The following is a 26276-nucleotide window of genomic DNA, read 5'->3' as shown; positions in this document are numbered from 1 at the left end:
ATGGTGCGATTGCAATAGCGGATCTTGACCTGGCCAGAGCCGAGTGAAGCCTAAAAATTTAGAGTATGTTTGGCTCAACCTGCTGCTATGAAGCAGGATTCTTCACCATGAACAGCATCAAAAATAAATATGGATCCAGGCTCAAAATGAGCACCTTTATATGTACTTGAGAATGGCTTTGTCTCCATTCAAACCCAGATTTAAAGCCTTGCAGGGAAGCCTAAAGCCCAATGTTCTCATTAAGCCAGAAAAAAGAAAGAAAATTACAAACAGTCAGTTCAGGTGTTTTATGAAATATGTGAATCAGGAAATTGTCTACATACCAAACTGAATGCTTTTTGTTTTCTACTTCAAAAAACACATTTTAAAATGGAAAAATTATATATATATTATATAATATTTTTTTTATTTAAAAATTCAATGTATAACATGAATGCATAAACACCTAAGTTTATTTCAGTGTTAAATTCTGTTTAAAGTAGCAGATAATTAAAAATGTCTCCGGACCTTTACTGGTTGATGATTTTCTTTATTCGGACCCTGCAGATTTTTAATTGGTTACCCTTGGTTTTATGTTTATTCATATTTATTTCCCGTCATGTGCTCCATCCAATGCAGATCATTGGTTCCATCCACATCTAGTGGAAACTAGTGTAATTGGATGAGTCTATAACGCAAACACTCATTGGTTAGCTAAAGGAAATCATCAGAAGCAAGCAGGTGTTCTTCAGACTGCAAACGTGAATTGTCTATGCCATGCTACAATGTGGGATTCAGAAAAAGATGTTGGAATGTCTAAAAGGTCAGACACAGGCGGAAGGTATCAGGAGATGGAGACAGAGACCAAAAGACCTCCATCATCCTTGGCCCTATCAGAGAAGTTTTAAAAAATAGTCAATTCATATAGTGGTATCATATTATTATTTTTTTTAAAGGTTACTTCATACTTTTATATTTTAGATAGTTTTTTGAGCACATACTTTTTCACTTTTACTTTAGTAAAGAGGTCAAGTTGACACTGCAACTTTTACCAGAGTGTTTTTAAACTGCAGTATATATACTTCTACTTAAGTAACAAATGTGTGTACTTTTGACACCACTGTTTAATATTGTAGCATGTAGCATTTTCAAATATAGGGGGATTCTCTCATTTACATAAAACAGAAGACAACTTTTTGTTTGACCCTTAGAGAGAAAACTCCACACAGCATTCTGTTCCACCGGGTAGCAAACTAGGTGATAACTGAAGATGGTAACCATAGAATCCAGATTTTTCTCATTGAGGTGAAAATTACTTGACAAAAACATTTAAAAAATGAAACAGTTTGCATTACTTCTGCCTAAACTTTTAAGATGTTTTTTTTTTAGAGGTTTTCCTCTTGAACCCTGCTACAGTATGATAACATAGGAAGCCCTGATTTAGAGAAACATTGGCTCCGGCGCATTGTTTGGTTTGAACATTGTAAATTTCAGATTTCATCACCATGGCAACACAGGTAAAAAAAAATAGACTCCTGTGCAAAGATAACATTTAAAAAAATATATATGTTGTATTATAATTCAAGGACTTGAGAGACGTAATTTAGCTGCATCAAACGCTCGGTATTTAGGTCAGGGTTAATTAAACTAATGAGTGCAGCTTATCATGCGGCGATGAGAGCTCCCATAAAGCATCCTGGATAGATTCACCCTGATATCAACTGCAGGCAGGCTTGTGTGTGTTTACTTTGACAGCTGTCTAATGGAGGACAAAACGACAGACGGACATTTTTTTGGACAAACTCCACCAGACTGGGAAAAGCACTGCCAAGGAGATTTCCCCACTTGACTCTGAAGAATGCACCTGAGGAAAAAGCTGTCACCGAGGGCTCAAGCGCACCTGTGAGCGATCCCACAAAAGGTCAGCAGCGTCTGACTTGATGAAAGATTTCAAAAGACACCCTGCAGGTTGGTAGCTGTCTGACACTCTGCTGTGTGTGCCGCCCATGCTGCTCTTCCTCACTCTCACACATCCAACTAAGCATTGTCTATATGTGTCTGGTTATCTAATGCACGTCAGAAGCACATAAACGCTCTTGCAATCCAAGACATGGGGCTTTATGCTAATAGATAAGAGCGCTGTTTCTGGTAAAGTGATGTTTTTTTTCTGTAGACAACTGAGAAATTCAGAGAAGTTCTCTGGGCCACAAATCTCTTAAGTTATTAGTGTTTAACAGCGTGGGAGACGCTTTCTGCTGCCAGATCCAAGCTGCTGAAGGGGCTGCTCTGTCACCCCAGAGACTTAAAGATAGTTTTATTCTTCCTCATCAAACTCCAAACTTGAATGTTTTAAAAGTGCATTCAGACATTAAACCTAATGAAAAAATGACACTCAGTAGATTAACTGTGCGTCTCTGACACCATCAGGCCAGGAAGTAAAGTCAGCAACCGGGATGTATGGGGTGCAGGGCTCTGGAGCACAACAAAATATAAACAATAGAATAAAAAAAAAACATAAAGCTTTACAAAAAAAAAAAGCGAAAGGAAAACAGAAAAAGAGGTATTTCTGCAGAACCGGAAATAGAATGTGAGCATCATCCGGTAAAGGGAATCGAGCAAGTTAATGACTCAATGCAATTAACTTGGTTTACTTTAACCAATCTGTCAGGATGATGTGATTGAACTGTCTCTGTGAAGATATCAGAGATTACATGTGAATTGCTGCTATAAAAATTAACTGATTTGAACTGGAAATGGACCTCTTAAAACAGCAATGACACTAAACATCAATCACTATAGTTTACAGAATGATAAAATATTAACCTAAAAGGAGTATACAATTCAGCTCCTATCCTTCACCTTTTGCAGGGCCAACTGTAAGAACACTATCCAGGGCAGAACAGGAAATCAGGACTGTTCTGCTCCATTCTGAGGGCCTTATGGACTTCATCAGGTGATGAACAAACACATGAATTATGCTAACTCATATGAAATGTTAAATATTAACCTTAAACTGATCACTAAAATACAGTAATTAATTATGATGATTACACAATAATGAATAAACAGATTGTATGTGTTATGAGATAGAAGGCAAAGTTATGTCTTTCTGTCATCTACAGTATGACAGTCTTTCCCAACTGTACCCCTAGTGGTCTGTCAGTGCATTGCAAGGGGGTACATGAAAATATTTTATTTCTAAGGTAGTAAAATAAAATAGGACTGGGATCAGGTTTTTTTTTTTTTTAGTGAGGACCCACCTGAAAAATAAGTCAAGCTTTTATCAATAAAAAAGTTATTTTTTTCTTATATGCTTGAGTTCACCTTCAGCTTTGACACACATCCAAACCAAGCAGAGGAGCAGACTGGATGTAGAGAACAGCCTGGTATCAGATGTTTTTCACACCAATCATCGGAGCTCATCGAAGCAGCGTCATTAATGCTGAAAACAAACTAATACAAATGGAGTCTATTACAGTCTGACTGTAATTTTTGTTCAGTATTTTGTTCCTAATTCTTCAATTTCATTTATGATTACAGGAAAGAGAGGAGCTCCTGTTTTATAAAAGCAGATTTATGGTATGGTTTTATTTGTATTTATGATTCCTTACTAGCTTCCGGGCAACATATTTATGTTGGTTTTTTATATGAGCTGGAAAGAAAAACATACCAAAGAATTAAATGCGCAAGTTTGAAAGATTAAAATAAAAATACCCCTTATATTATAAAACATGATGGTACTTTCTACTTTTGGATAATCATCAATGCTTTTGGCTCAGGGGCTACTAATGGTAAGACAAAATGCCCAAAAGGGTAGACCCTTTAAAAAAGGTTGGGAAACACTGACCTATCAGATTTCAAAGTGCTCCACTCATTGTGATCTAATAGATCATAAGGAAACATAGATGTTTGAATATGTGTGTAAATTTATTAGCAAGGACATCATGAAGGTTTGGTCTGTTTTTAGGAATTTAATTAACTTAATTGAACTGGTTCTGGTGCTTAGCAGGTTTTAGTCCCCTGTCAGTGCTCAATAGTCCACCACTATGAAAATGTTCTCTGCCATCAAGAAGTGTTTTTTTAGCAGTAAGCAGAGGCAAACTAAGAGTTAACATGTTCCTCCAATGTACAACAAATAGCACAAACCAACATCCCTTAATTACGTTTTTCTTTCCCGTATAAATGAATTCTAAAGAGCTATGTTTACTACAGCTGATCATTTTAGAGGCTGCTTCTTAGAAAACACAATATAAACATATTTTCGCTACATTATTTTTCTGGACGTCAATGTTTATGAGAAACTCATCCTTGTTTATTTCATTAGCTAAAACACCATAACTGTCAAAATTTACAGAAATAATAGCCTAAAATATTGCACTCCATGCATGTAATAGATGAGATTCACATTTTTAGACAATTTCCTAAAATAGAGCTTTGAATTCATCAGAATTAATTCGTTTTAAATTGTGCAATGCACCACTAACAAGACATTTTAAGGGAAAAGGCTATCCATAATGTATTTATTCTAATTTGTTATTAATGTTTCTAGATAGTTTGATTCAAACTTTTAGTCCTCATGCCAGCAGATATTATAAAAACTTACTTAAAATGTACCTTTCATACATTAATACTGTTTTGAGATAACTCTCTCATCTTTTACTTTTAAGAAGGAGTGTGATGTTTTATAGACTGATCTCAGTAATTCATTTTCCAGGTTTTGTGAAGGTCTTTCAAAGTTTGTTCTTGAACATTTTGCTTTTTCTCTTATCTGTAGCTTAAAATTCGCAGAGGTATGGCTTTTGTTTTAGCAGCCTAAACCTGACCTACTCAGCAATCTCCTTTAAAAGGCCTCTTGGCTCCAGGGATAAATCAGTGTTTTCATCACATTTCAGGCAAATGAGTGAGCAAACGGATCCTATTTGGAACTGGAGCTTTATTACTGAGTTTCTGAAGATAGAACAAGTTGCTCTTTCTTTAGTTGACTTTCTAAATATCCCACAGTGACGCGGTTATAGCTACGAGTGAAAGGATGCTAAAATGTTCAAGGCCAACTCCAGGATGGTGCATCTCTCAGCTCTTTGTTTTTTGTTTTTTTTTTACATATTTCAGCTGCTGTTCATCCTTTGTGGACAAGCTTTAGACCACAGGGTTATTGACTAAGATCACTTTAAAAGGTTTTGAGAAAGTTTGCTTTCTTGGCAGCAGAGAGATTATAGGAGTGATTTCAACACATTTGCTTCACATAGAGCCCCTTTAGCCTCACACATTTATGTTTTATTAGCACTCTATGGGCTGCACTGCAGGCACTGCCCTGGGTAGCACAGCTGCCTTGCAGCAAAAAGGTTCAGAGTTTGATTCCCGGTCTGTGTTCTTTCTGCATGGAGTTTGCATGTTTTCCCTGTGCTTGCGTGGGTTCTCTCCAGGTACTCCGGCTTCCTCCCACAGTCCAAAAACATGACTGTTAGGTTAATCTTTTATAATGCAAGTTACCGTTTTTTATCATTTGCATAACCTTTACAAATGGAATCCCCCCCGTCACTCAGTGAGGTCTAGAAGCACAAGATTTATATCAGGCAATTCAGCAAAGATCCTGCTACATAGCTGTACATCGTATTTTGGCATTTGACCAATTAGATGAGCCCTTGAATGATATATTACCTACTGTAAATTAAGTTGGAAAAAAAAGTCACTACTATTAAAGTCAAGAAAAAAAAGGTAAAAAGCTAATTGAAAATTTAAAATGTTAATAAGCCTAGTTAACAATTATATTTAGGTTTATAAACTAAGAAAATGTAAGTGCCAGTACCAGCTTTAATGCCTCTAAGGTTACGTTGTACCAAAAAGAAAATTAGTTTCTTTCACCCTTTTCGTAAATTTCTTCTAGAAACACTTTTGTTATTTTTCTGAATATATTTGGGTAAGTTGGTGTTTTTTGTTATTACATTGTCATTAATTTTTGCCATCAAAATATATGTACTTGCGACCTGTCCAAGGTGTACCCCACCTCTCTCCCATTGATAGCTGGAGATAGGCACCAGTGACCCCAGTAGGGATAAGGCGTGACAGAAAATGGATGGATGGATGGATGGATGGATGGATGGATGGATGGATGGATGGATGGATGGATGGATGGATGGATGGATGGATGGATGGATGGATGGATGGATGGATGGATGGATGGACAGACAGAGGGTAGGACAGACGGACGGATTAATGGACGAACAGATGGACTGATTAATGGATGGATGGATGGATGGATGGATGGATGGATTGACGGACAGACGGAAGGATTGATGGATGGATGGATGGATGGATGGAAGATCGGATAGATGGATTAATGGATGTATGGATGTATGGATGGATGGATGGATGGACAGACAGAGGGTAGGACAGACGGACGGATTAATGGACGAACAGATGGACTGATTAATACATGGATGGATGGATGGATGGATGGATGGATGGATGGATGGATGTATGGATTGACGGACGGACGGACGGATTGATTGATGGATGGATGGATGGATGGATGGATGGATGGATGGATGGATGGATGGATGGATGGATGGATGGATAGATTGATTGATTGATTGATTGATGGATGTATGGATTGACGGACGGACGGACGGACGGACGGACTGACGGACGGATGGATGGATGGATGGATGGATGGATGGATGGATGGATGGATGGATGGATGGATGGACAGACAGAGGGTAGGACAGACGGACGGATTAATGGACGAACAGATGGACTGATTAATGGATGGATGGATGGATGGATGGATGGATGGATGGATGGATTGACGGACAGACGGAAGGATTGATGGATGGATGGATGGATGGATGGATGGAAGATCGGATAGATGGATTAATGGATGTATGGATGTATGGATGGATGGATGGATGGATGGATGGATGGATGGATGAATGGATGGATGGATGGATGGATGGATGGATGGATTGATGGATGGATGGATGATGGATGGACGGACGGATGGATGGATGGATGGATGGATGGTGGATGGATGGATGGATGGATGGATGGATGGATGGATGGATGGATGGATGGATGGATGGATGGATGGATTGATTGATTGATTGATGGATGATGGATGGATGGATGGATGACGGACGGACGGACGGATGGATGGATGGATGGATGGATGGATGGATGGATGGATGATGGATGGATGGATGGATGGATGGATGGATGGATGGATGGATGGATGGATGGATGGATGGTGGATGGATGGATGGATGATGGATTGATGGATGGATGGATGATGGATGGATGGATGGATGGATGGATGGATGGATGGATGGATGGATGGATGGATGGATGATGGATGGATGGATGGATGGATGGATGGATGGATGGATGGATGGATGGATGGATGGATGGATGGATGGATGAGGCATGGGGATGGATGGCATTGCATGGATGGATGTATGATGGATGGAGGATGCATGGTGATATGGCATGGAATGGATGTCATGATGGATGGATGCATGTGCATGGATGGATGGATGGATGGATGGATGCAGGATGCAGTATGAGGTAGGATGGATGGATTGATGTATGGATGGCATGGATGATATGCATGTCATGGATGGAGGATGGTGTGATGATAGTCATGGATGCATTCAGATGATGCATGGAGCATAGGATGTGCAGTGATTGCATGATGCATGTTGGATGGATGGATGGATGCATGCATGAGGAGTGGATTGGATGCATGGTGATCATTGATGCATGTGCATTCTATGCATGAGCATGTCATTCAGGATCATTATGCATGCATGCATGTCATTCATATGGATGGCATTCAGGCATGATGTCTTTGCGTTTCAGCATGTCAGGATTCAGTTCGAGCATGGATGGATGGAGGTATGTCAGGCATGCATGCATGGCATGGCAGTGCTGTGCAGGCATGGCATGATGGTATGGCATGATGATGTCAGGCATCATGTGGATGTATTCATGCATATGCATCATGTGCAGGTGGCATGACAGTTGCATGGTCATGGCTTTGGCATGCAGTGCATAGTGGCATGATGCTGGCATGCATGTCAGGATATCTCAGGCATATCAGTGGTGCAGGATGCAGCATTCATGTCATGATCACTTAGTCGATTCAGTATTCATTCATGCATAGGGTCATGCATGTAGCATGCATGATGCATCATATCAGAATGCATGGCATTCATGTCATGGGATCAGTCAGGATTGCAGTGATGCATGTCATGATGCATGATGCAAGTGTCAGGCATGCAGTCATTCACCCCACAGTACAAATCCCACGTACACACACTACCAACCGCATCCCGCTGCGAAAAATGATATTTATATGGACCTGTCTCTAAAGTTGACATGTCCAAAGGCTTATTGCTGATCAGATTTCTTATATTTCCTTTGATTATATATTATATAATTCCTATATACAGCACAACTGTATAAAACCCCGAAACCAGTGCACAGCCCAACACCAACATCATTCAATAATGTCTCTATGTGCAATACAGAGTTCAGAATGATCCTGTCATCAACATGAAATAATAGACTAAGAAACTAAAACATGATTGATTGTTTTTATTGTTATTATCATGTTTGTTAAAAAAGGTTTACAAAGAAAAAAAAGATTTATTTTCCACAGTACTCTTTTTGAGGGGAATTAACAGCATTTATTCAAAAGTAGACTGATGGGAAATGGGAGTGCAGCAAATATCACCAGGCAAGGACCTGAATTTTTCCCATCCATCAATGTGATGGTTGATCTGAAATTATTACAGATTTTTTAACTCAACTTAAAATAAAATATGGTCTTTAATATTTATATGAGTGTGCTATACATGCAGTCCCCTTTCTCATACCCTGAGATAAAAGAATTAAAGAAACAGTAAAACAAATTTAATGGAGTAATGTGATTCATTTTATCTCAGCATCAAAGCAGCTGTTCAGACAAATCAAAGGAAGTTTGCTTGACATTTGAGTAGGAACGCTTTTCAAAGTGCTGCATATGAAAACGAAACAAATAGAATCAGAAAACAAAAAAGAAAATGTACATTGCATTGGCATAAGTGTAATTAAGTATTAAATCATTAAAATAATTAAAGAAAATAAATATGAATGCTTAAAATGATAAGATTTATATTAAAAATAGTGTGAAATGGTTGATAAGAAAATGACAATTGGACTGCAAACAACTACGGTAATTATGTTTAGATAGCACAGTCAAAGGCCACACTAAACAAATAAGTGTGGTTTAAAGGGTTTCAGCACTTTTTGCAGTTCTATTCTCTGAGTTTATTCCAGATGAGAAGCAGAACTGCAGATAATTCAATCTAAATAAACTCAAAGAGTTAAGAAACTTAAATGTATCTATACATATAACACATTTATATTTCTATCTAAGGAAAAACAACTGATTGCAAGGACTCGTTGACTCTCTGAAATCCCTCACACTGAGCATGCATGTAGTGACAGTGGAGAGGAAAAACTCCCTTTTAACAGGAAGGAACCTCCAGCAGAACCAGGCTCAGTGTGAGCGGCCATCTGCTGAGGCCCACTGGGGTTCAAGGAGACAGAAGCAGATGAAGACGTAAACAAATGAAGTTCTTTGGTGCTCAGGATACGCTTGGATTAGTGACCAAGAAAGTATTCTGCCCCCAGGACCTGAACACTGGTGATGGAAGAGGATGAGCTGGGACTGAGAATGAGGGAGGAGATGGGGTGGAGGTGGGTGAAAGTTAGCTTGCATTCGGGTGAGAGAGGCTGGGCCTGCAGCTAAATAAAGGGGACTTTGCAAGATGATTGGCTTCGGAGAAGGTGGGAACCCCGGGCAGATTGGCTGGAGCAAAACGAGGGATGTGGCAGGTGGTTCAAAGCCGGTAAGAGTCTTCCAGATTGAATTTACACTTAAGCTTAATTTCAATGATAAATTTGGGGATATGATAACCACAGAGTCAAACAGTCATACAACTATATCCCCAAATTTGAGATTATTTCCTATAGATTTTGTTTATATTTTTCCATAAACGTATAGCACATGCAAATCTACCAGGACACGGCTGTCTCCCCTAATCTAAAAGGCCAGGTATGGAGAGCAGCAATCAGATGAGAACCTAAGACTCCCATTCTACCTTTGGAAGAGCTGCATAGATCATTAGCTTCAATTAGTCATCCACCACTAAATGCAGATTAACAACCTACTGTAAAATCTGCAGGTTTACTAGTAGGTCCTAGAATTTCTAAAAGTAGAATGGGAGGCAGATCTTTTAGTTCTCAGGCTCCTCTCCTGTGGAACCAACTACCAGTTTTAGTCCGTGAGGCAGACACCCTGTCTACTTTCAAGGCTAGGCTTAAAACTTTCCTTTTTGATAAAGCTTCTAGTTAGGGTGGCTCAGGTTATCCTGAGCTATCTCAATAGTTCTGCTGCTATAGGCTTAGACTGCTGGAGGACATAGGGACCCCTTTTTCATCATTCTGCTTCATTCTATCTCTATTCTCCCACTCTGCAGAATCTGTTAGTTCAATCTCTAACGTTCTGCTCTCTCTGCTTTTTCTCATGGTAGCTGACTGTGACTAACTGGATGTGCTCTCTTCATCCTCTGACATGGGAGCTGGCTCGGAGCTTGTCTGCCTCGCTGTGTGTTTCCTGGACGGGGCCGCCTTTTATAGTTGCTTTTTGTGTCTCTGCTTCTGTCTCCTTGAACGCCAGTCGGCCTCGGCAGATGGCCGCTCACACTGAGCCTGGTTCTGCTGGAGGTTTCTTCCAGTTAAAGGGGAGTTTTTCCTCTCCACTGTCGCTACAAACATGCTTAGTGTGAGGGATTGCTGAAGAGTCAATGAGTTGATGCAGTCAACTTGTTTTCCTTAGATAGAAAACTTTGAATCAATTTGACTGTATGATCCGGTGAACTGTAAAGTGCCTTGAGATGACGTGTTGTGAATTGTCGCTATATAAATAAACTGAATCGAATTGAATTAAAATGAAAAATATAAGTAACCCCAGAAGTCAAGCGGAGGATAGGCCAAACCTGTTCCAGAAGTTGCTCTGGTCAGATGAGACCAAAATTTTACCTTTTAGTATCTTGACAGAAAAGTAAAGAATATCTGAGATGAAATGTTCACAGCCCCATTCTATGTTATCTGGCCAAGTTTAAGAGATTGTGAGAAAAATGAGCAAAGGTTTAAACCCCTGGATGAGTAAAGCTGTTTGAAATCTTTCAACATTCTATCAGCCTGCCTCTGAAATCTGCAGCATATCTTTAGAAACTTTAATAGATGGATTTTTCCAGGTGTTTTACACTAAAATTCCTAATCCAAACATAAAAAACTACTATTAGAAACTCTAAAAACCTTGGCAACAAAAGCTAAATCGTAAATCAGAAATAATATACTTAGGTTTTTTTAAAGTTAAGGTAAGATTGCTTTGAGAATTTTTGCTGTGGGGGGTTGTAATGTTTCATTTCATTAAAAAGTCAAAGGAGCTCTAAACCATTTAAACCAAGAGCCACATTGAAAGCTTGTGGTGTGCCCAGCATTCCACAGATCTGTCAGAGTTGATGGATATGTCTCATGAATTAACAGGTCCCTGCAAAAAATAAAAAAAGAGAGAAGAGAGAATTAAGGTGTAGAGCTGTTTGACTCAAGACCATCCTGTGGTGACTGGAAGAAGAAGAAGAAGAAAAAACAATGTATTAGTAGGTTGGTTATGTACCTGGTGGCAGGATATATTACAGCTGGAGGCAGTTTTTAAAACAACTTGGAGCCTTTCCAGGAAGGTCTCAGAGCAATATCTACAACCATACGGATTGGAAAACGTATTCTGCCTCTGTCGGCAGCAGAGTCACTGACAATATTTATTATTATATTGATTTAACTTTCTGGGAAGTCATTTCACAAGGTCTAGGGGGCTTTAATAAAACTAGAATACAAATGTCAGCTGTTGTAAAAGTCCACAAACTTTACTTCTACAATAGTTTCTTCCTTACAACAGATGTAACCAAGGTTATTACTGGTATTAAGTCAGGAAAAAAATAATTAAATGAAGGTTTGAGCGACAGATATCTTATAAGTTATTAAATATATTTAGAATATGCAGTGTAAACTTCGTTAAATGTGTCATTTGTGTTAAAAAAAAATGTTTTTTACAGAACCACCCATATCCTCCTTCAGTCAAACAGGGGTTCAGCTAAAATGAAGGAAAATATCGCCATCGTGTGGTGAAACGTGGTAACAGCGACTGAAATGAAATACAAGAGGGTCGAAATTAATGGTAGTTTAGTTTAATTAAATTCTAAAAATACAACCCAGATAAAATTAGAGTAGAACAGCAATTTAAACAAATCTCAATTTATTTATATAATTATTAAGACGGTCTGCCACGGAATCTTTTAGACTCCAGTCTACTGACCGGACTTATATCCCAGTCGGACCGAACTCAGCACTTCCTGTAGGAGAGGAGCTCGTTTATCGCTGTCGTTTGGTCATGTTGAGGAATGTCCTGAGCAGGTTGGTGACAGAATCGGTTCGTGTTCACCATCATGTAAATCCCGCTCCTTTCAAACTGACGCTGACAGCCTGCCGTGGGTCGGTGAGGAACTTTGCGGAGGTGAAGGACGAGGTGCAGACGCCGTTCAACTCCACCCTGCTTGAAGTACTGGTCTGCCCGCTGTCCAAGAAGCCTCTGAGGTAAACGGACGGCTGGGATTAAAGGCTTAAGTGGATTTTGAATCCAGACGTTTATTTTCTAATCCTCTTAATTTACTTGATAAACACTCCTTTTTTATTTGTGTAACCTTTTTTGTGACATCTCAAAATAAATAGTACATTTGTTGTTTATCTTGACCTCAGGTTGCTACCATACACTTTGATATTCTACTCTAAACAGATATTAAACAACATCTATAAGCTTATTGTCGAGAGAAATAACAGCTGTGCTGCTCCCATCAACACCTTTGTTTATAGATGTTGGAGATCGGCCTGTTTTTCAGTGTAGTCCTGTTTCTCTGACTGTGACTGACTGGATGTGCTCTCTTCATCCTTTTACAGTTGCCTTATGTATCCGTGCTTCTTTTTCTATCTCTGCTTCTGTCTCCATGAACCGCAGTCGGCAGACAGCCGCTCACACTGAGAGGTTTCTTCCTGTTAAAAGGGAGTTTTTCCTCTCCACTGTCGCTACAAGCATGCTTAGTGAGAGGGATTGCTGAAGAGTCAATGAGTCGATGCAATCAACTAGTTTTGCTTAGACGGAAAACTTTGAATCAGTTTGACTGGATGATCTGGTGAACTGTAAAGTGAATTATGAGGTTCTAAAAGAAATATGTATAAAAAAAATCATATAATAATTAATTTGGCCCGATAAATATGGCTTTAGATCTATATATATATATATATATATATATATATATATATATATATATATATAGAGAGAGAGAGAGAGAGAGATATATAGATATCTATATATAGATATATAGATTGTCTTTGTTTTAGCTTGTATACACATATAAATGTCAAATTAAAACTTTTATTCTTTATCTTCTCCCATGAATCTTTAACAAAATTTAAATCCTTAGGTCTAAAACAGGACTTAATCAATTATCATTAAGGACACACATTAAGGAATTTTTTTTAAAGTTTTTTTGTTTGCTAAAAAAAAAAGAGACATTTAAATCTTTAAGGGATCCATGGGTCCAACACTCCAAACCTTTTAAAATTCAATCATGACCATAATTATTTGTCACAATATACAATCGTTTTGACTTGGCATGAAAGAGATTATATTGCTTTTTGGTCATTAAGCTGTGAAATGAAATCCAAAGTGTTTGCATGTTTTTTGCAGAAAAGATGAAATGTAAAATTCGCACTGGTGTAAACTCAGCAAGATAAGGTGTTTATCTATTTTCAGGTACGATGCTGACACCAATGAACTGATCAACGAGGAGCTCGGCATCGCTTATCCCATCGTTGATGGCATTCCTAACATGATCCCGCAGGAGGCCAGACTGCTACAGAAAGAAGAACCATCTCCAAGCAAACCTGCAGAGTAGAACTCTTGAACGTCTTAAATTCAAAGTGAAATCCATTCATGCACTGACTGATGCGAATCCAGCAGTAGGATATTTGTTGAATAGCCAGAATGTTCTCCCTGTCCATGATGGTGGGACTGGTTCCCATCGTGTCTCTGTTCGGTTTGTTTTACTCTGCTGCTGTAGATGAGAACTTCCCTCAGGGCTGCACCAGCAGCAACAGTCTGTGTTTCTACAGCCTGCTGCTGCCAGTAACCATCCCCGTCTACGTCTTGTTCCACCTCTGGAGCTGGATGGGGATCAAGCTCTTCAGGCACAACTAAGCTGCTCATCCTGAAAATTCATATTCAGAAAAAATGCAACATTTTCAGATAAATTTCTGTCACTTTCTTAGATTCTCGATGCTTAAGTTTTTTTGAAATCTTTTCATACAAAGATGCTGAATTGTTAGATGGAGCTGGTTTGCTTTTAACTGGAGGTAGAAATATTTACCAATAGGTACCAATCCCAGTTTATATGTCAAATATATTGGTGTAAAATGGGATCCAATGTAAACATCTCCCCCAAAAATCTATCTGCTTATTAAGATGAAATAAACTTCAGCACATGAGTTTACTGCTTTCTTCTTCTTTTGTAAAATAAAGAGAGTCTGGTCTTTAGAATAATTTAATTGGTAAAATGCACTTGGTTACATAACAAATATATGAACAGTTTGATGTCAATTTTATAGTTTTGTCATATATAAAAATGGATTTTGGTGAAATATTTTCCTCAAAATGAGTACTTTAGAGAACATATTCCAAGAAATGTAACAAGAAATAATCAACAAAGTTTAGGTTTGGAACAGCAAATCTATAGCAGACGCTCAACAATCAACATCTTTAGAAAACTGTAGCTCCTCAGCGCATCCCACAAAAGCACTGAGTTACTTTCTTATGTGTCAAAACTCAAAAATGAGACACTGAAGTTGGAATACATTCATCTTCTCCCTGAACGACACTTCTTGGCTTTATCCTCTTGGCCCAGAGCGAGTTTCATCAGCGGCGACTCCGGACGCGGAGACTGTCCCTCTCCTTTTGCCTTAAAGAAGAAGGGTTTGTTCAGCCTCAGCTGGACTGCCCCCACCTAAAATCAGGAGGTAAAAAAAAACTCAGCAGTGATACAACCATAACGGCTTTGTTTCTGTGATAAAATCAATATTATGAGATCTAACGAAGAAAAGCAGTTATTTTGTGATTGTTCTGTTTTCTCTAGTCTGGATAACGACAGAAACCTTTAATTATTCCTCTCTTAAATGTAAAAGTCTATAAACTGTTCATATTTAAATGTGGTAAAAAAGCAACTTCAATTTTCCAGTGAAAAGCTAAAGGTACTACTGGCAGTGGTGGACGAAGTACTCAACAGTAATACTTGAGTGAAAGTATTGATACTTACGGTCAAATCTTACTTAACTAGAAGTCAAAGTTACCTGGTTAAACATCTACTCAAGTTAAAGTATTAAAGTGCTCGCTTTTAAATATACTTCGGTATTCAAAAGTACATGCATTTTAAAAGTATTTAAGTACTTCCTCACTAATATCAGTAAATTTCTGTGTAATTTGAAAGAACCTTAGAAACCATGGAGATTGATGGGTAGAACCTCTGCTACAGATTCTGTGCCATCTGTAAAGAACTTAAGCATAAAAAATGCCCCCAAAAATAAGAACAGCTACTGAGATGATTTCTTATTTAAAAGCAAATCAAAAGGAAAACATGTTCACTATGGACTAGAGGTCCAAGGTTGAACCTTTTACCACAAAGAAACCGCAACTCTTATTTGAGAACTCCTCTAAAAGGCAAAAACTAACGCCTTAATATAAACTACAAATGATAGCCTATTGTGCCAGTAGGCTCAGTAGGTTGTTATCACCCAGTGATTCCTAATCCTAACCCTAAAGTAATTCCTATTCCCCACGGAAATAATTCATCTAATTTCAGTAGTTCTGCTTGTACTGTAAAAATAAATAAATAATAAAATGATCCGCATATTGCTCATATCAAACAAACCAAAGACAAATAAATTTCATATCCTGTCAACTGAGTTGTAGAATCTTCTCCCTATAAATATTGAAAAAAATGTAAAAATGCTGGTCAGTCTCTAATAAGATCCTTGTCAAACAGACATGCAATGTTTGTATTTAAAACCTAATGTGTCTGATGGACCTAGGGAATGATTTTTATTTTTTATGCACAAAAATATGACAGAAATCTGACTAAACCAGGAAATAAAACAGCGTGATTGGCTCTAAGGAGAGTGGGGACAGGAGACTGAGTTTACTGAAGAAAACCTGCTCCTGAACAGGTTAGCTCTGAGGAGAATAAACAGAGGTTGAGGAAACTCTCTTCCTCAAATGAAAACTTAGAAAACTTTGAATTTTCACTAAACCTGCTTCATGAAATGGATCCCAGAGCTAAGGACAAAAAGGACCAGACTGTTGCTGGGTGACAGCACCGTATCACGGTTCTAATGGCTGAACAAAGTCTAAGACCACACACAGCCAAAAAAAATGATTTTCATTATTTGGAAAGAAGCAAAAAAAGAGAGATTATTGCTCTGGGAAAATTAGCTGTTAAAAGAGCCAGCTGACTCGGAGCTCGTCTGCCTGGCTGTGTGTTTCCTGGACGGGGCCGCCTTTTACAGCTGCTTTTTGTGTCTCTGCTTCCGTCTCCTTGAACCCCAGTCGGCCTCAGCAGATGGCCGCTCACGCTGAGCCTGGTTCTGCTGGAGGTTTCTTCCTGTTAAAAGGGAGTTTTTCCTCTCCACTGTCGCTACAAGCATGCTTAGTGTGAGGGATTGTATTTGAGTCAATGAGTCAATGCAATCAACTGGTTTTCCTTAGATAGAAAACTTTGTATCAATTTGACTGTATGATCTGGTTGAACTGTAAAGTGCCTTGAGATGACATGTGTTGTGAATTTGGCGCTATATAAATAAACTGAATTGAATTGAATTTCTTCTTTACTTTGAGGCAAAGTCATGAGAATTTTTGAGGCTTACTCAGAGATTTATGAATGAGACGAATATAAACAAATCATTAAATGACCTCAAATGTATGCAGGAATCATTTGTACCATTCATACCAGATCACTGAAACTATATTATTAAAATTATTCTAAAAATAATTAAAATACCGGCAAAATGATATAGCATTGTCATTTACTACCTGGACTGTCATCATGCATGTGTGCAGTGTATTAAGTCAGATCAGTGTTTCTATAGACTGAAAATTATTGGTTATTATTTTCCAAATGAATATAAATCAATTTGTTCAGAAAATGCATCTAGATTAACCCCGTAATTCCCACCTTTTTATAGCTTGTGCACAAATGTATTACAAAACATAACTGTCATTGGCCAGTAAAATAATGAAATATGTGTACAGACTCTGAAGGTTTTAAACAGCCAGAGCTGTGTGACTTCAACACGTCCAAAAAAATACTTTTTTATCCCCTCGAATAAAGAAATGCTATTTTTATTATGTTATATCTTTTGTATAATTCATGGTTGACCACTCCCACTTACTACACTTGTTCTTCATGTTGTCGGCTACAACTGTGTAAAATTTCAGAGTCATGAGCATTCTGAAACTATGCCCCTTTTTTGTATGTAAAAGGTCCATTCAGCACAATTGTGCCGAAATTGGAAGAAATGTTGCAAAGTGGATTATTTGAATTTTATGAGTAATTTGATGATTAAAAAAAAAAACATACCTATGTTAAGAGTAGGGGTGCAACTAACGATTATTTTAAAAATCGATGAATCGGCCGATTATTTTTTCGATTAATCGATGAATCGGACAAAAAATATTTTTTATATTAACCTCTTTATTCCAAAATAAACATTTTAGACAGAACAAACAAGCACACAAGTACAGGTTGCTCATTAACTGTCCTGGTGCAATATGAAAAATAAATGTTTGTGTTAAAACTACGCAAACTTACATGAGAAATGTAGCTGTACATCCACAAAATATAGGCTACTTTGTTTCATAAAGTGCAAAAAAAGACATTTTTGTTTTTAAAAGCCCCTAAGGGGTTCAAACAATAGGCCCCCCCATTTCAACAAATGAGGTTTTTTAGACTAGAAGAGTTCTGCCTTTTAAGACAGGAAAGTATGGCAGTTAAAGTTGCTACTTGAGAAAATACTGAACCATAGAGATAAAAATAGCCCTGTGATTCTAATTATAAATTGTATTTGGAATAAAAATGAGAGAACTAGGGGTGCTAAAAAACACATCCTCCAAAGACAGATATTTACATGGGAATGTGGCAGATAATTAATGGACATATTACTGATCTTGCTGGATTTTATTCTGCTTTACTTCCATAAATTACAGGATCTTCTTTACTTTATCTTTGCCAGAAGATTTAAACTTTAAAAGCCTTGCCCTCATAATTTGCAAGTTAATTTATTTATAAAGGCTATTATAATAATTGTGATCAATTTGCGCCGTAAATCCCGGCGCATGCGCGCTTCATTTGCAGTCTGGACGCTGAAACATCCTGCGGCTCTGACTGCAGCGCTGAGAGGGACTCCTGCGGGAGAACGGGGTTGGGATGGGGGAGGCGCCCCACGGCAGAGTAGGAACCATACATGCTTTCACGTAAGAGTCTCCAAAAGCCGCCAGTAACACCGTAAAAAGTTGCCAGATTTGTCGCTTGTCGCTTTTTTTTTAAATAGTCGCTGGAGGGTTTTGAAAAGTCGCTAAATATAGCGACAAAGTCGCTGAGTTGGCAACACTGCACCTGCAGCGCTGGCTCGCTCTGCCGTAATTTTTTTTTCTTCCCCGTTTCAGTCAAGAGGCAGTGATGACGGCGGCGGCGGATGACGCATTAATCGCGCGACACAACTAATCGATGATGAAATTCGTTGCCAACGCTTTTAAAAGTCGATTTTTATCGATTTTATCGATTCGTTGTTGCAGCCCTAGTTAAGAGTTACACAAACTTTCATATAAGAACTTTTATTTTTATTTTTCCAGTTTTGAAACATGAAAATCCACTTGTGAAAGTCCACGTGCATAATCGCTAGGTTCTCCTCTCCTCTCACTCTTTATTCAGGTAAATAAACCCTATATTTTCAGCCTGCTCCTATACTTCTGGAATGTCATAGCAAAGCTTATCATATTGGATAACAAAATATGTCATTCAATGGTTGATTGGTCACTAAAAAACAAAGTAGGATCTGAAAATTATGAATTCTAAGTTGATGACAAATTATTCGTTATTGGTATTCACAGTGTATGCTTGCCTTACATTGGATTTATGATTATTTTCCATAGGATTGCCTTATTCTAAAGAGGTTTAATATGCTGGGTTTCATTTTGAAATGAGTGAGATATTTGTTGCGGAAAAAAATGTGACCAGGCTCGGACCAGTAATCTGTGATACCGAACATTTGCCTGGTGGGCCGGTCCTAATTTCAGCATGCGTGGGCCGGCCCTCCTTAAATCATACTGGCCCCAACACTTAGGCTACGTTCACACTGCAGGCCTCGATGCTCAATTCTGATTTTTTTGTGAAATCCGTTTTTTTTTTGCGTTGCCGTTCACATTTCCAAATATATGCAACTTGTATGTGATCTCCTGTGTGAACTGCAGTCATACAATGCAAGTGTCCCGCATGCGCAGTAGAGGATGCAAGGACGTCACAGGCCAGCGTGCTCTGTGTTTACGGAAGTAAACATGGATGGTAGTGCCGGAGCGCATCTAGCGATCTTTCCCAACCATAAAAACACAATCTTTTGAATATAGTTAAACATAAATACCGCTCTCCACATCATCGCCCGCCATGGTTGTTGTTTTTCTTGCCGCTTCTTCATAGCAAGACCCAGAATAGTGACCTTTGTCGGTTATTAATGGCGTTCAGGTCGGATGAATGCAACCTGGCCGTTCAGACACAGGTCGCATTTGAAAAGATCAGATTCGTATCGAATTCAGGACCACATAGCCAAGAGGCCTGGGTCGCAGTGGAAAAATCGGATCTGTGTTGTTCAGACAGCCATGAAAAGATCAGATCCAGGTCGTGTATGGTCCAAAAAAATCTGATTTGGGTCACTTCAGGCTGCTGTGTGAACATAGTCTTAGGCCCCGTCCACACGAAGTCAAAACGAACACGAAACGCTAATATTTTCCAGAACATTTGTCGTAAAGACGGAGACGTAAAATAAATGTGATCGACCACACGAATGCATGAAAACGCTGCAAAATGTATGCAAGGCCTGTAAGTGGCGCTGTGGTGCCAAAGCAAAAATAGGCGACGAAATGTTGGGCGTGCGCACTAATATTTATACATGGTTGCCCTGCGGGTCTATTTTCCTGGTTCAGTCAAATTCAGGTGCTGAACTATGTGGTCGATATTGCTCTGTTCTTCCTGGAGATATTCCAGAAGAAGAAGATTCTGTTGTAAGCCCGACAGCAGGGTGAGTAGCATGAGCAGCAACCATTCAACACAGTACGGCGCCATTGTTGTTGTGATACTGTGTCGCACATGCGTGTTTAGAGGCGACGCTATGACGCATGCGTGTAAGAAAAAAAAATGCGGTTAGAGCGTAAAGATGGAAACGCGAAAACGGCGTTTCAAAATCTTCCCACTCTGAAGGCTGAATAAAAAAAAGATCGTTTACAGACCCCCGAAACGCCGGCTTCGTATGGATGAGAGGCTGGTTTGGTGAAAAATTTGTGCGTTTAGGCCAGGGTTTGACTTCGTGTGGACGGGGCCTTACTCTCCGGCCGAAGCTCCTACCTGTGTCAGTTAATAACTCAAGGAGCTCAAGAAGTAATATAATGTTAACTACCTAAATGATGCATGCAGTATATACAGCCCTTCCTTGTCATGCACATCCTTGTGACGGTTGGCATATGGTGTAATTTTCTATTTCTTCAACCTGTAAAATGCTTGCAACAAACTAAATTATAATAAAACTAAAGTGCTTTCTTTAAACTTAACTACAATGTTCCTATTATTTTTGGCAAATTTATGTTAGAATATTTTGTAAAATTATGTTGCGGTGCATGATGGGGCGGTGTAGATGGAAAAATGCCATGGCCGAAAATCGTTCCCAATCCGAGCCTAAATGTGCCGTAAAAACGCACCAATATCAGCCAGTGGATGTTGAGAGGTTAAAAGGTCAGATTAAAAATACAGTTTGAACGTAATAATTAAGCTGGTATTAAATAAACTTTTCATCATGTCGACATTTCTGTATTTATTTAATCGCCTTGATGTAATATGCTTATTATTAGTGCTTTTTATTCACTTATAAGCAGATATGTTAAAGCTTTATAAACATCTGTCTGTGTAAAATTAATCTATAGTTATTTGAGTTCCTGAACTAAAGACATTTTTTAAAGCATTCTGGCTGTTAATGCCTGAGTATGGGTTGAAGTGGGGTCACCTGGTTCGCGTCTCGCTTCCCAGCGCGGCAGTGCTGGTCGTCCTCGCTGGAGGTGGTGTTGGCCGACCTGGATTCCACCTCTGACTGAGGACTTGGAGTTTCTTCACCAGGACACAGACTTTCCATCTTCCTCTCTGCATGTCTGGTTTTTGGAGAGGCAGACGTGCTTTCCTTTCTGTTACAGCTTATTTCTCCCTTTTGGAATGATGACTCCTGCTTGTGGCCTTTTTCTTCTTCTAGCTTTATGTCGGGATCGAGTGTTTCTCCTGACAAACAGAGGCTGTTCCTCGCTCTATGTGGCAAGCTCAGATCCAAAGGCTTCCAGTCCGGGGATTGCAAAGCTGCTCTGTTTTTCCGGCAGAAGCCAAGGTAGGAGGAGATTTCTGTGGTGAAGAAGTTTTCCGTCTGAGTGGAAGTGCTTGCGAAACCAGGGGTCATGGTTGGCTCCCGAGCGTATGGACGGTATGAGGAGCCATCTTGGAATAAAACAGCATCCGGGGTGGGGTTTATAACCAAAGGGTCATCCAAGAAAGGATCACCCAGTTGGGGCCTTTCATGTTGAGACACTTTTGTTTCTGCTTGGTTTGTCAGGAAGGATATTTCTCCTGAGGGTTTTAGAAACTCACAAATTTCTCCCATCTTCTCTGTTTTTATTCCCCTGTCTCGTCCTTTATCTGATGTCTCGTTGCGTCTTTTTATCTCTCCCGCAGCGGGGGGCTGCTTCTTGTCTCGCTGCGAGAACACATGAGGGGATTCAGAAATAACTCTGGCGTCGCTGGCTTCACTGCTGGAAGTTCCAGAAGGCGATGCTCTGAACCTCTTCTGGGTGATGAACAGGTCCTGGCTGTTTATGTCGTCACTGTTATACTGAGAGTCATTTTCCTGTGGTGGAATCTGGCTTTTTCCCGTCTCCAGGGAGCCGCTGTCTTCCTCTCTCACAGCTTCGGTTCGTTTCAGTGCCGGAGATGCAAAAATGGGACGTTTGATAGGTATGTAGGAAGGTAACGAACCAAACGCCACCATCTTTTTACTCTTTTTATTCTTTAGCTTTTTCACTGGTTTTTCAGTGGAAGAGCTTTGCTTCTCGTTTAGGCACTGGTTGCCCACTGCAAGCTTCTGGCTGCCCTCAACAAATTTGGAATTATCAAGATTCAAAGCCAAATTGTCTTTCTTTTTTTTCTTCCCTTTCTTTTCTCTGTCCTTTTCCTTCCTCTTCTCTTTCTTATTTTCCGTCTTTCCCATCATTGCTTCTTTAAATTTGGACTTTTTATTTTCCTTCTGGACCTTTTCATGTGTCTTCGTGGGTCTGCTCTTCTTATGTTTGACATTTTTTTTCTTCTTCTTCTGTTGTTTTCCTTTTGGAGGTGACATCCATAGTTGAGTGATGAAGTCTGCATCCGTAAGGTCACTCATGGCATGCCCTAAACAAAAACAAAGACACATTATTATGTCATAGATCTATTCTTCTCCTTCATATCATAATTAAATGTATAGATAAAAAAAGCAAGTTCTGTAAATCTTCATTAGAAGATATTGATCGTTTAATTAATTAGGTATCTATGTTGTTTGGAGCTTGAGTAAGTCTACATCTTCCTCTGTGACCGCCTCAATTACAAATATGGCGCTGTGCTGCACAGCAAAAGGGCTATCCGGCAGAGTAGCGGTGCAGAAATAGCCCATTTTCCCTTTGGTTTATGTAAAATTGTTTTGGTTTTTAAAAAAATTGAATCCTAGGAACTGAAAGATCTATATCAGGGGTCACCAACATGGTGCCCGCGGGCACCAAGGGGCCCTCAAGGACCACAAGGGGTGCCCTTAGAGTCTTCTGAAAATAGAACAACTCAGCAGTGAGCTACGTTTGAAATTCACTGTATTCTGTTGCTCTTCTTTTTTTAATTGGGTTATAGAACATTTAATCATTTAATCATATATGGCATTTAAGCATTTATAGAGATTTTAAAATGAAAATGTCTAAAAGAAAATTAGAAATTTAAAGATACGATAAAGATATGTTTATGATGTATGAAGTTTAGGTGAACATTGACCCTCGCAATTCATAGGTCAGTATTGGTAGCCCTTCCTGTGACTCAGTGCCCCTGAATTAACTGTAAAAAGGTTGGTGACCGCTGATCTATATTATATCAGGCTTCTGAATATCACGATATATCACCAAATTGATTTGTTTCCATATCAAAGAAGAGTTTTGTTTGCATATTTGTTTTTGCAAATGTGAATTTTAGATTACTGGGTTAGGTTTTTCTTTTGTTGAGCAAGTATTTTTTCATGGTGAGTTTGAAAAAGGTAAGTTTTTCAAGGTTAATTATTTTTTTCATGCCTTTAATTATGCCATTTGGAACCCAGTGGTATAGAAAATGAGCGTAAAACATTTTCCTGGATGTCGATATTGAGCGTAGCAATTTAGTATTACAATAAAACATTTTCTGAATGGTAGTAATCTCAACATACATGCAACCATTTTACATATTATTTTAGACCATCTGGAGAAAAAAAAGATCTACAAGACTTGACAAATCTGACATTGAGAAACTGATTGCTCTGATCATGGACAGCTGTTAGTTGCATCCTCCAATCAATCTTTTATATTTTCTCAATCCTTGCAGCCATATTGGAGTGTGCTACTTAAAAACCCTCCTGTTGTCCTCATTTCCTGTAGACACCCTGTGTCTTTTGGCTCAAAATGACCCGTCTTCACTAATCCCCCAAATTTAAGCAGCTTAATTTAACTTTTAACACCAAATTATATCTTTTATATTGTCATTCGCCACAAAATGAGTGAATACTTTCCCTCTTCACTTGAATTTCTATAGCTTAGGGAAAAAAAATAGCAAAAAGGAGTTCTTAGTGCATTTTACTAATCCGAAATACTCGGTTTCTTTCTTTTTTTTCTTTTATAATGAACAATTTAAGACATAACCCAATTAACTAATTAGCACATGAAGAGCAGTATGCAAGTGAACAGCCTTTGCAGATATACTTCTTACACCTGCAGCACACACAATGTGTTTTACAGTCCTTCTTTTGAGGGCAGAACTGACGTCTTGCCCCAGCTAGGGAAGTGGCTGTGTTAGATGGATACTCAGGTTGATCAGAAGCTCCTGCACTCTGAATAGCTTTCAGAACTGCTGCTGAGGCTTTTTTGCGGAGGACATGTTTCTTTCTTTCAATGAGTGGAGATACAGGGACCTTTTCAAGCTGCTCTAGGAACACCCTCCTCTTGTTCTGATTACCAGACATCCAGGTCAGGTTGATCTCTCTCCAAATCACAAAGGCATTGTAGGACAAAGCATCAATGATGATGTGGAAGAGGACCAACGGCCAGCGGGAATTCATTCTTCTGCAGCATTTATCCGTTTACTACAGTGTGTTAAATTCATGTTAATGTGGATTTAAAGACATTTTAATTAGTGGAAAAAATTGCAGCAGGGAATATAAAAAAAAGTTTAATCAACCAAAGCTTTTGAGACCCCCTTGTAGTACCTCCGTGGTCCCCCTAGGGGTCACGGACCCTCTGTAGAAGACCTCCGTTCTAGGATGATGATTCCATGGCATCATTTTGCAGCTCGCTTAACGATTCTTATAACAAATCCAGGCAGCACCAGAGCCTAGAACTGGGCAGCACGACTTACAACACATTTTTTACACAAGTTACGCACATTACATTCAGTAAGCAAGTACGACGTGACCAGGCGTAAGTCTAGAAAAGCAGAGCTAAAAAAATGGCGGTCCATCGGGTAAATCAATCAAAAGTTTGGCTTCCTTTTAAGGAAGAGAAAGAAGGCAACAAGGCACTTTGCAATCATTGCAAAGTGGCAATTACATCCGCTTGAGAAAATACATCCAACATGCAGAAACACACACGACATGGCATACATTTTAACGAATGCCGTGTTTTTGATGCTTCCGGACAGAAGCTAAAGTTACAACCAGCATGGAAGGCAACTCTGGTGGTTAGTAGCTAGTTTTATATCACTGGCTGTGCTTAATGTGGTTCCTAGTAAATCATATGCCATTCCTGGAAATAAACCTATTTTCTACCTCTCTTTGGGATTATTAAGGGAGTGAGTCTTGTTAATTCAGCGCTTCATAGCTAGCATTAGAACTACTGGAAGCTGAAATTCTTACATGATTCTAGCTGTTCCAATGGATGTAACAAAACATGCTACTGAGTTGCTCCACAGTTCAGGGAACAAGAGAAAGGTGACACTCATTTATTTAAATCAGGGGAGATGAGTTTATTTACCAAAATTGTACAGTAATGCTTTTTCATTCAACGGAATCAATAAGAGAATCGATAAGGAATTGAATTGTTTCACAGAATCGATTAGGGAATACAAAATACAAAACACATAAGCATCAGTGATTAGCAACATTGTTACAGAAAACAGTCAAAGAAATCAAATGTGAAAATCCCTTTTATTTCAAATATGAAAACAGATTACCTCTAAATGGAACCAGTTGCTCATCCAATGTTACGTCACGTCCTGGATTGCAAAGGTAGGGCAGCCGCTCCTCCCGCTTGTTGCATACCTCTCTTATGGCTGCAAGTTTGTCTGTCACACATCTTGCTGGTCTTGACTTACGGTCATCAAATAGTAGCGGAAAATTGACCTTCCGCTCTCTTTATCCCATAGACTAAATGCAGCCTCAACTTGGGACTTGTATACACCTGCTAAGATTAGCAGCCCTAAGTAGGCCTGCAGGGCAATCTCATCCATCTTTTTCCAGCTGTCTCCATATTTACGAAAACCCTCCAGGTTTGTCATCCCCAGGATTATTGTTTCTATTGCTGGTGTGATAAACAGGTGGAA

At 39.0% G+C, this 26276-nt stretch overlaps 3 protein-coding genes across 3 annotated transcripts; 2 read left to right on the top strand and 1 right to left on the bottom strand.

The window, feature by feature from the left end:
* The first annotated feature begins 12404 nt into the window (after positions 1-12404).
* On the top strand, positions 12405-14062 carry LOC119772226 (protein preY, mitochondrial-like). The gene is made up of 2 exons (XM_038268565.1): positions 12405-12675; positions 13892-14062. The coding sequence occupies exons 1-2, from the start codon at positions 12473-12475 to the stop codon at positions 14031-14033; spliced, it is 345 nt and encodes a 114-aa protein (XP_038124493.1). The 5' UTR covers positions 12405-12472; the 3' UTR covers positions 14034-14062.
* A 29-nt stretch (positions 14063-14091) lies between these two features.
* Positions 14092-14627, top strand: LOC119772227 (phosphatidylinositol N-acetylglucosaminyltransferase subunit Y-like). The gene has a single exon (XM_038268566.1). It carries the CDS (start codon positions 14123-14125, stop codon positions 14333-14335), a length of 213 nt encoding a protein of 70 aa, XP_038124494.1. The 5' UTR covers positions 14092-14122; the 3' UTR covers positions 14336-14627.
* Positions 14628-14943: 316 nt separating this feature from the next.
* LOC119772241 lies at positions 14944-25973 on the bottom strand. The gene is made up of 3 exons (XM_038268594.1): positions 25908-25973; positions 21448-22868; positions 14944-15137 (listed from the first exon to the last, which is right to left on the bottom strand). Exons 2-3 carry the CDS (start codon positions 22858-22860, stop codon positions 14991-14993), a joined length of 1560 nt encoding a protein of 519 aa, XP_038124522.1. The 5' UTR covers positions 22861-22868; positions 25908-25973; the 3' UTR covers positions 14944-14990.
* Positions 25974-26276: the final 303 nt, after the last annotated feature.

The sequence above is a fragment of the Cyprinodon tularosa genome, unplaced genomic scaffold (genome assembly GCF_016077235.1).
Source record: "Cyprinodon tularosa strain WSP-4 unplaced genomic scaffold, ASM1607723v1 ctg703, whole genome shotgun sequence".
Taxonomy (NCBI): Eukaryota; Metazoa; Chordata; class Actinopteri; order Cyprinodontiformes; family Cyprinodontidae; genus Cyprinodon; species Cyprinodon tularosa.
The sequence above is the reverse complement of the archived record's forward strand: the minus strand, read 5'-3'. Positions and strand labels throughout refer to the sequence as shown.

Coding starts and splice junctions, on each gene's coding strand:
- LOC119772226 (XM_038268565.1), top strand. CDS start 12,473: ATGTTGAGGAATGTCCTGAGCAGGTTGGTGACAGAATCGGTTCGTGTT. Junction 12,676..13,891: donor CTGTCCAAGAAGCCTCTGAG/GTAAACGGACGG, acceptor ATCTATTTTCAG/GTACGATGCTGACACCAATG.
- LOC119772227 (XM_038268566.1), top strand. CDS start 14,123: ATGTTCTCCCTGTCCATGATGGTGGGACTGGTTCCCATCGTGTCTCTG.
- LOC119772241 (XM_038268594.1), bottom strand. CDS start 22,860: ATGAGTGACCTTACGGATGCAGACTTCATCACTCAACTATGGATGTCA. Junction 15,138..21,447: donor GGAAGCGAGACGCGAACCAG/GTGACCCCACTT, acceptor TCCTGATTTTAG/GTGGGGGCAGTCCAGCTGAG.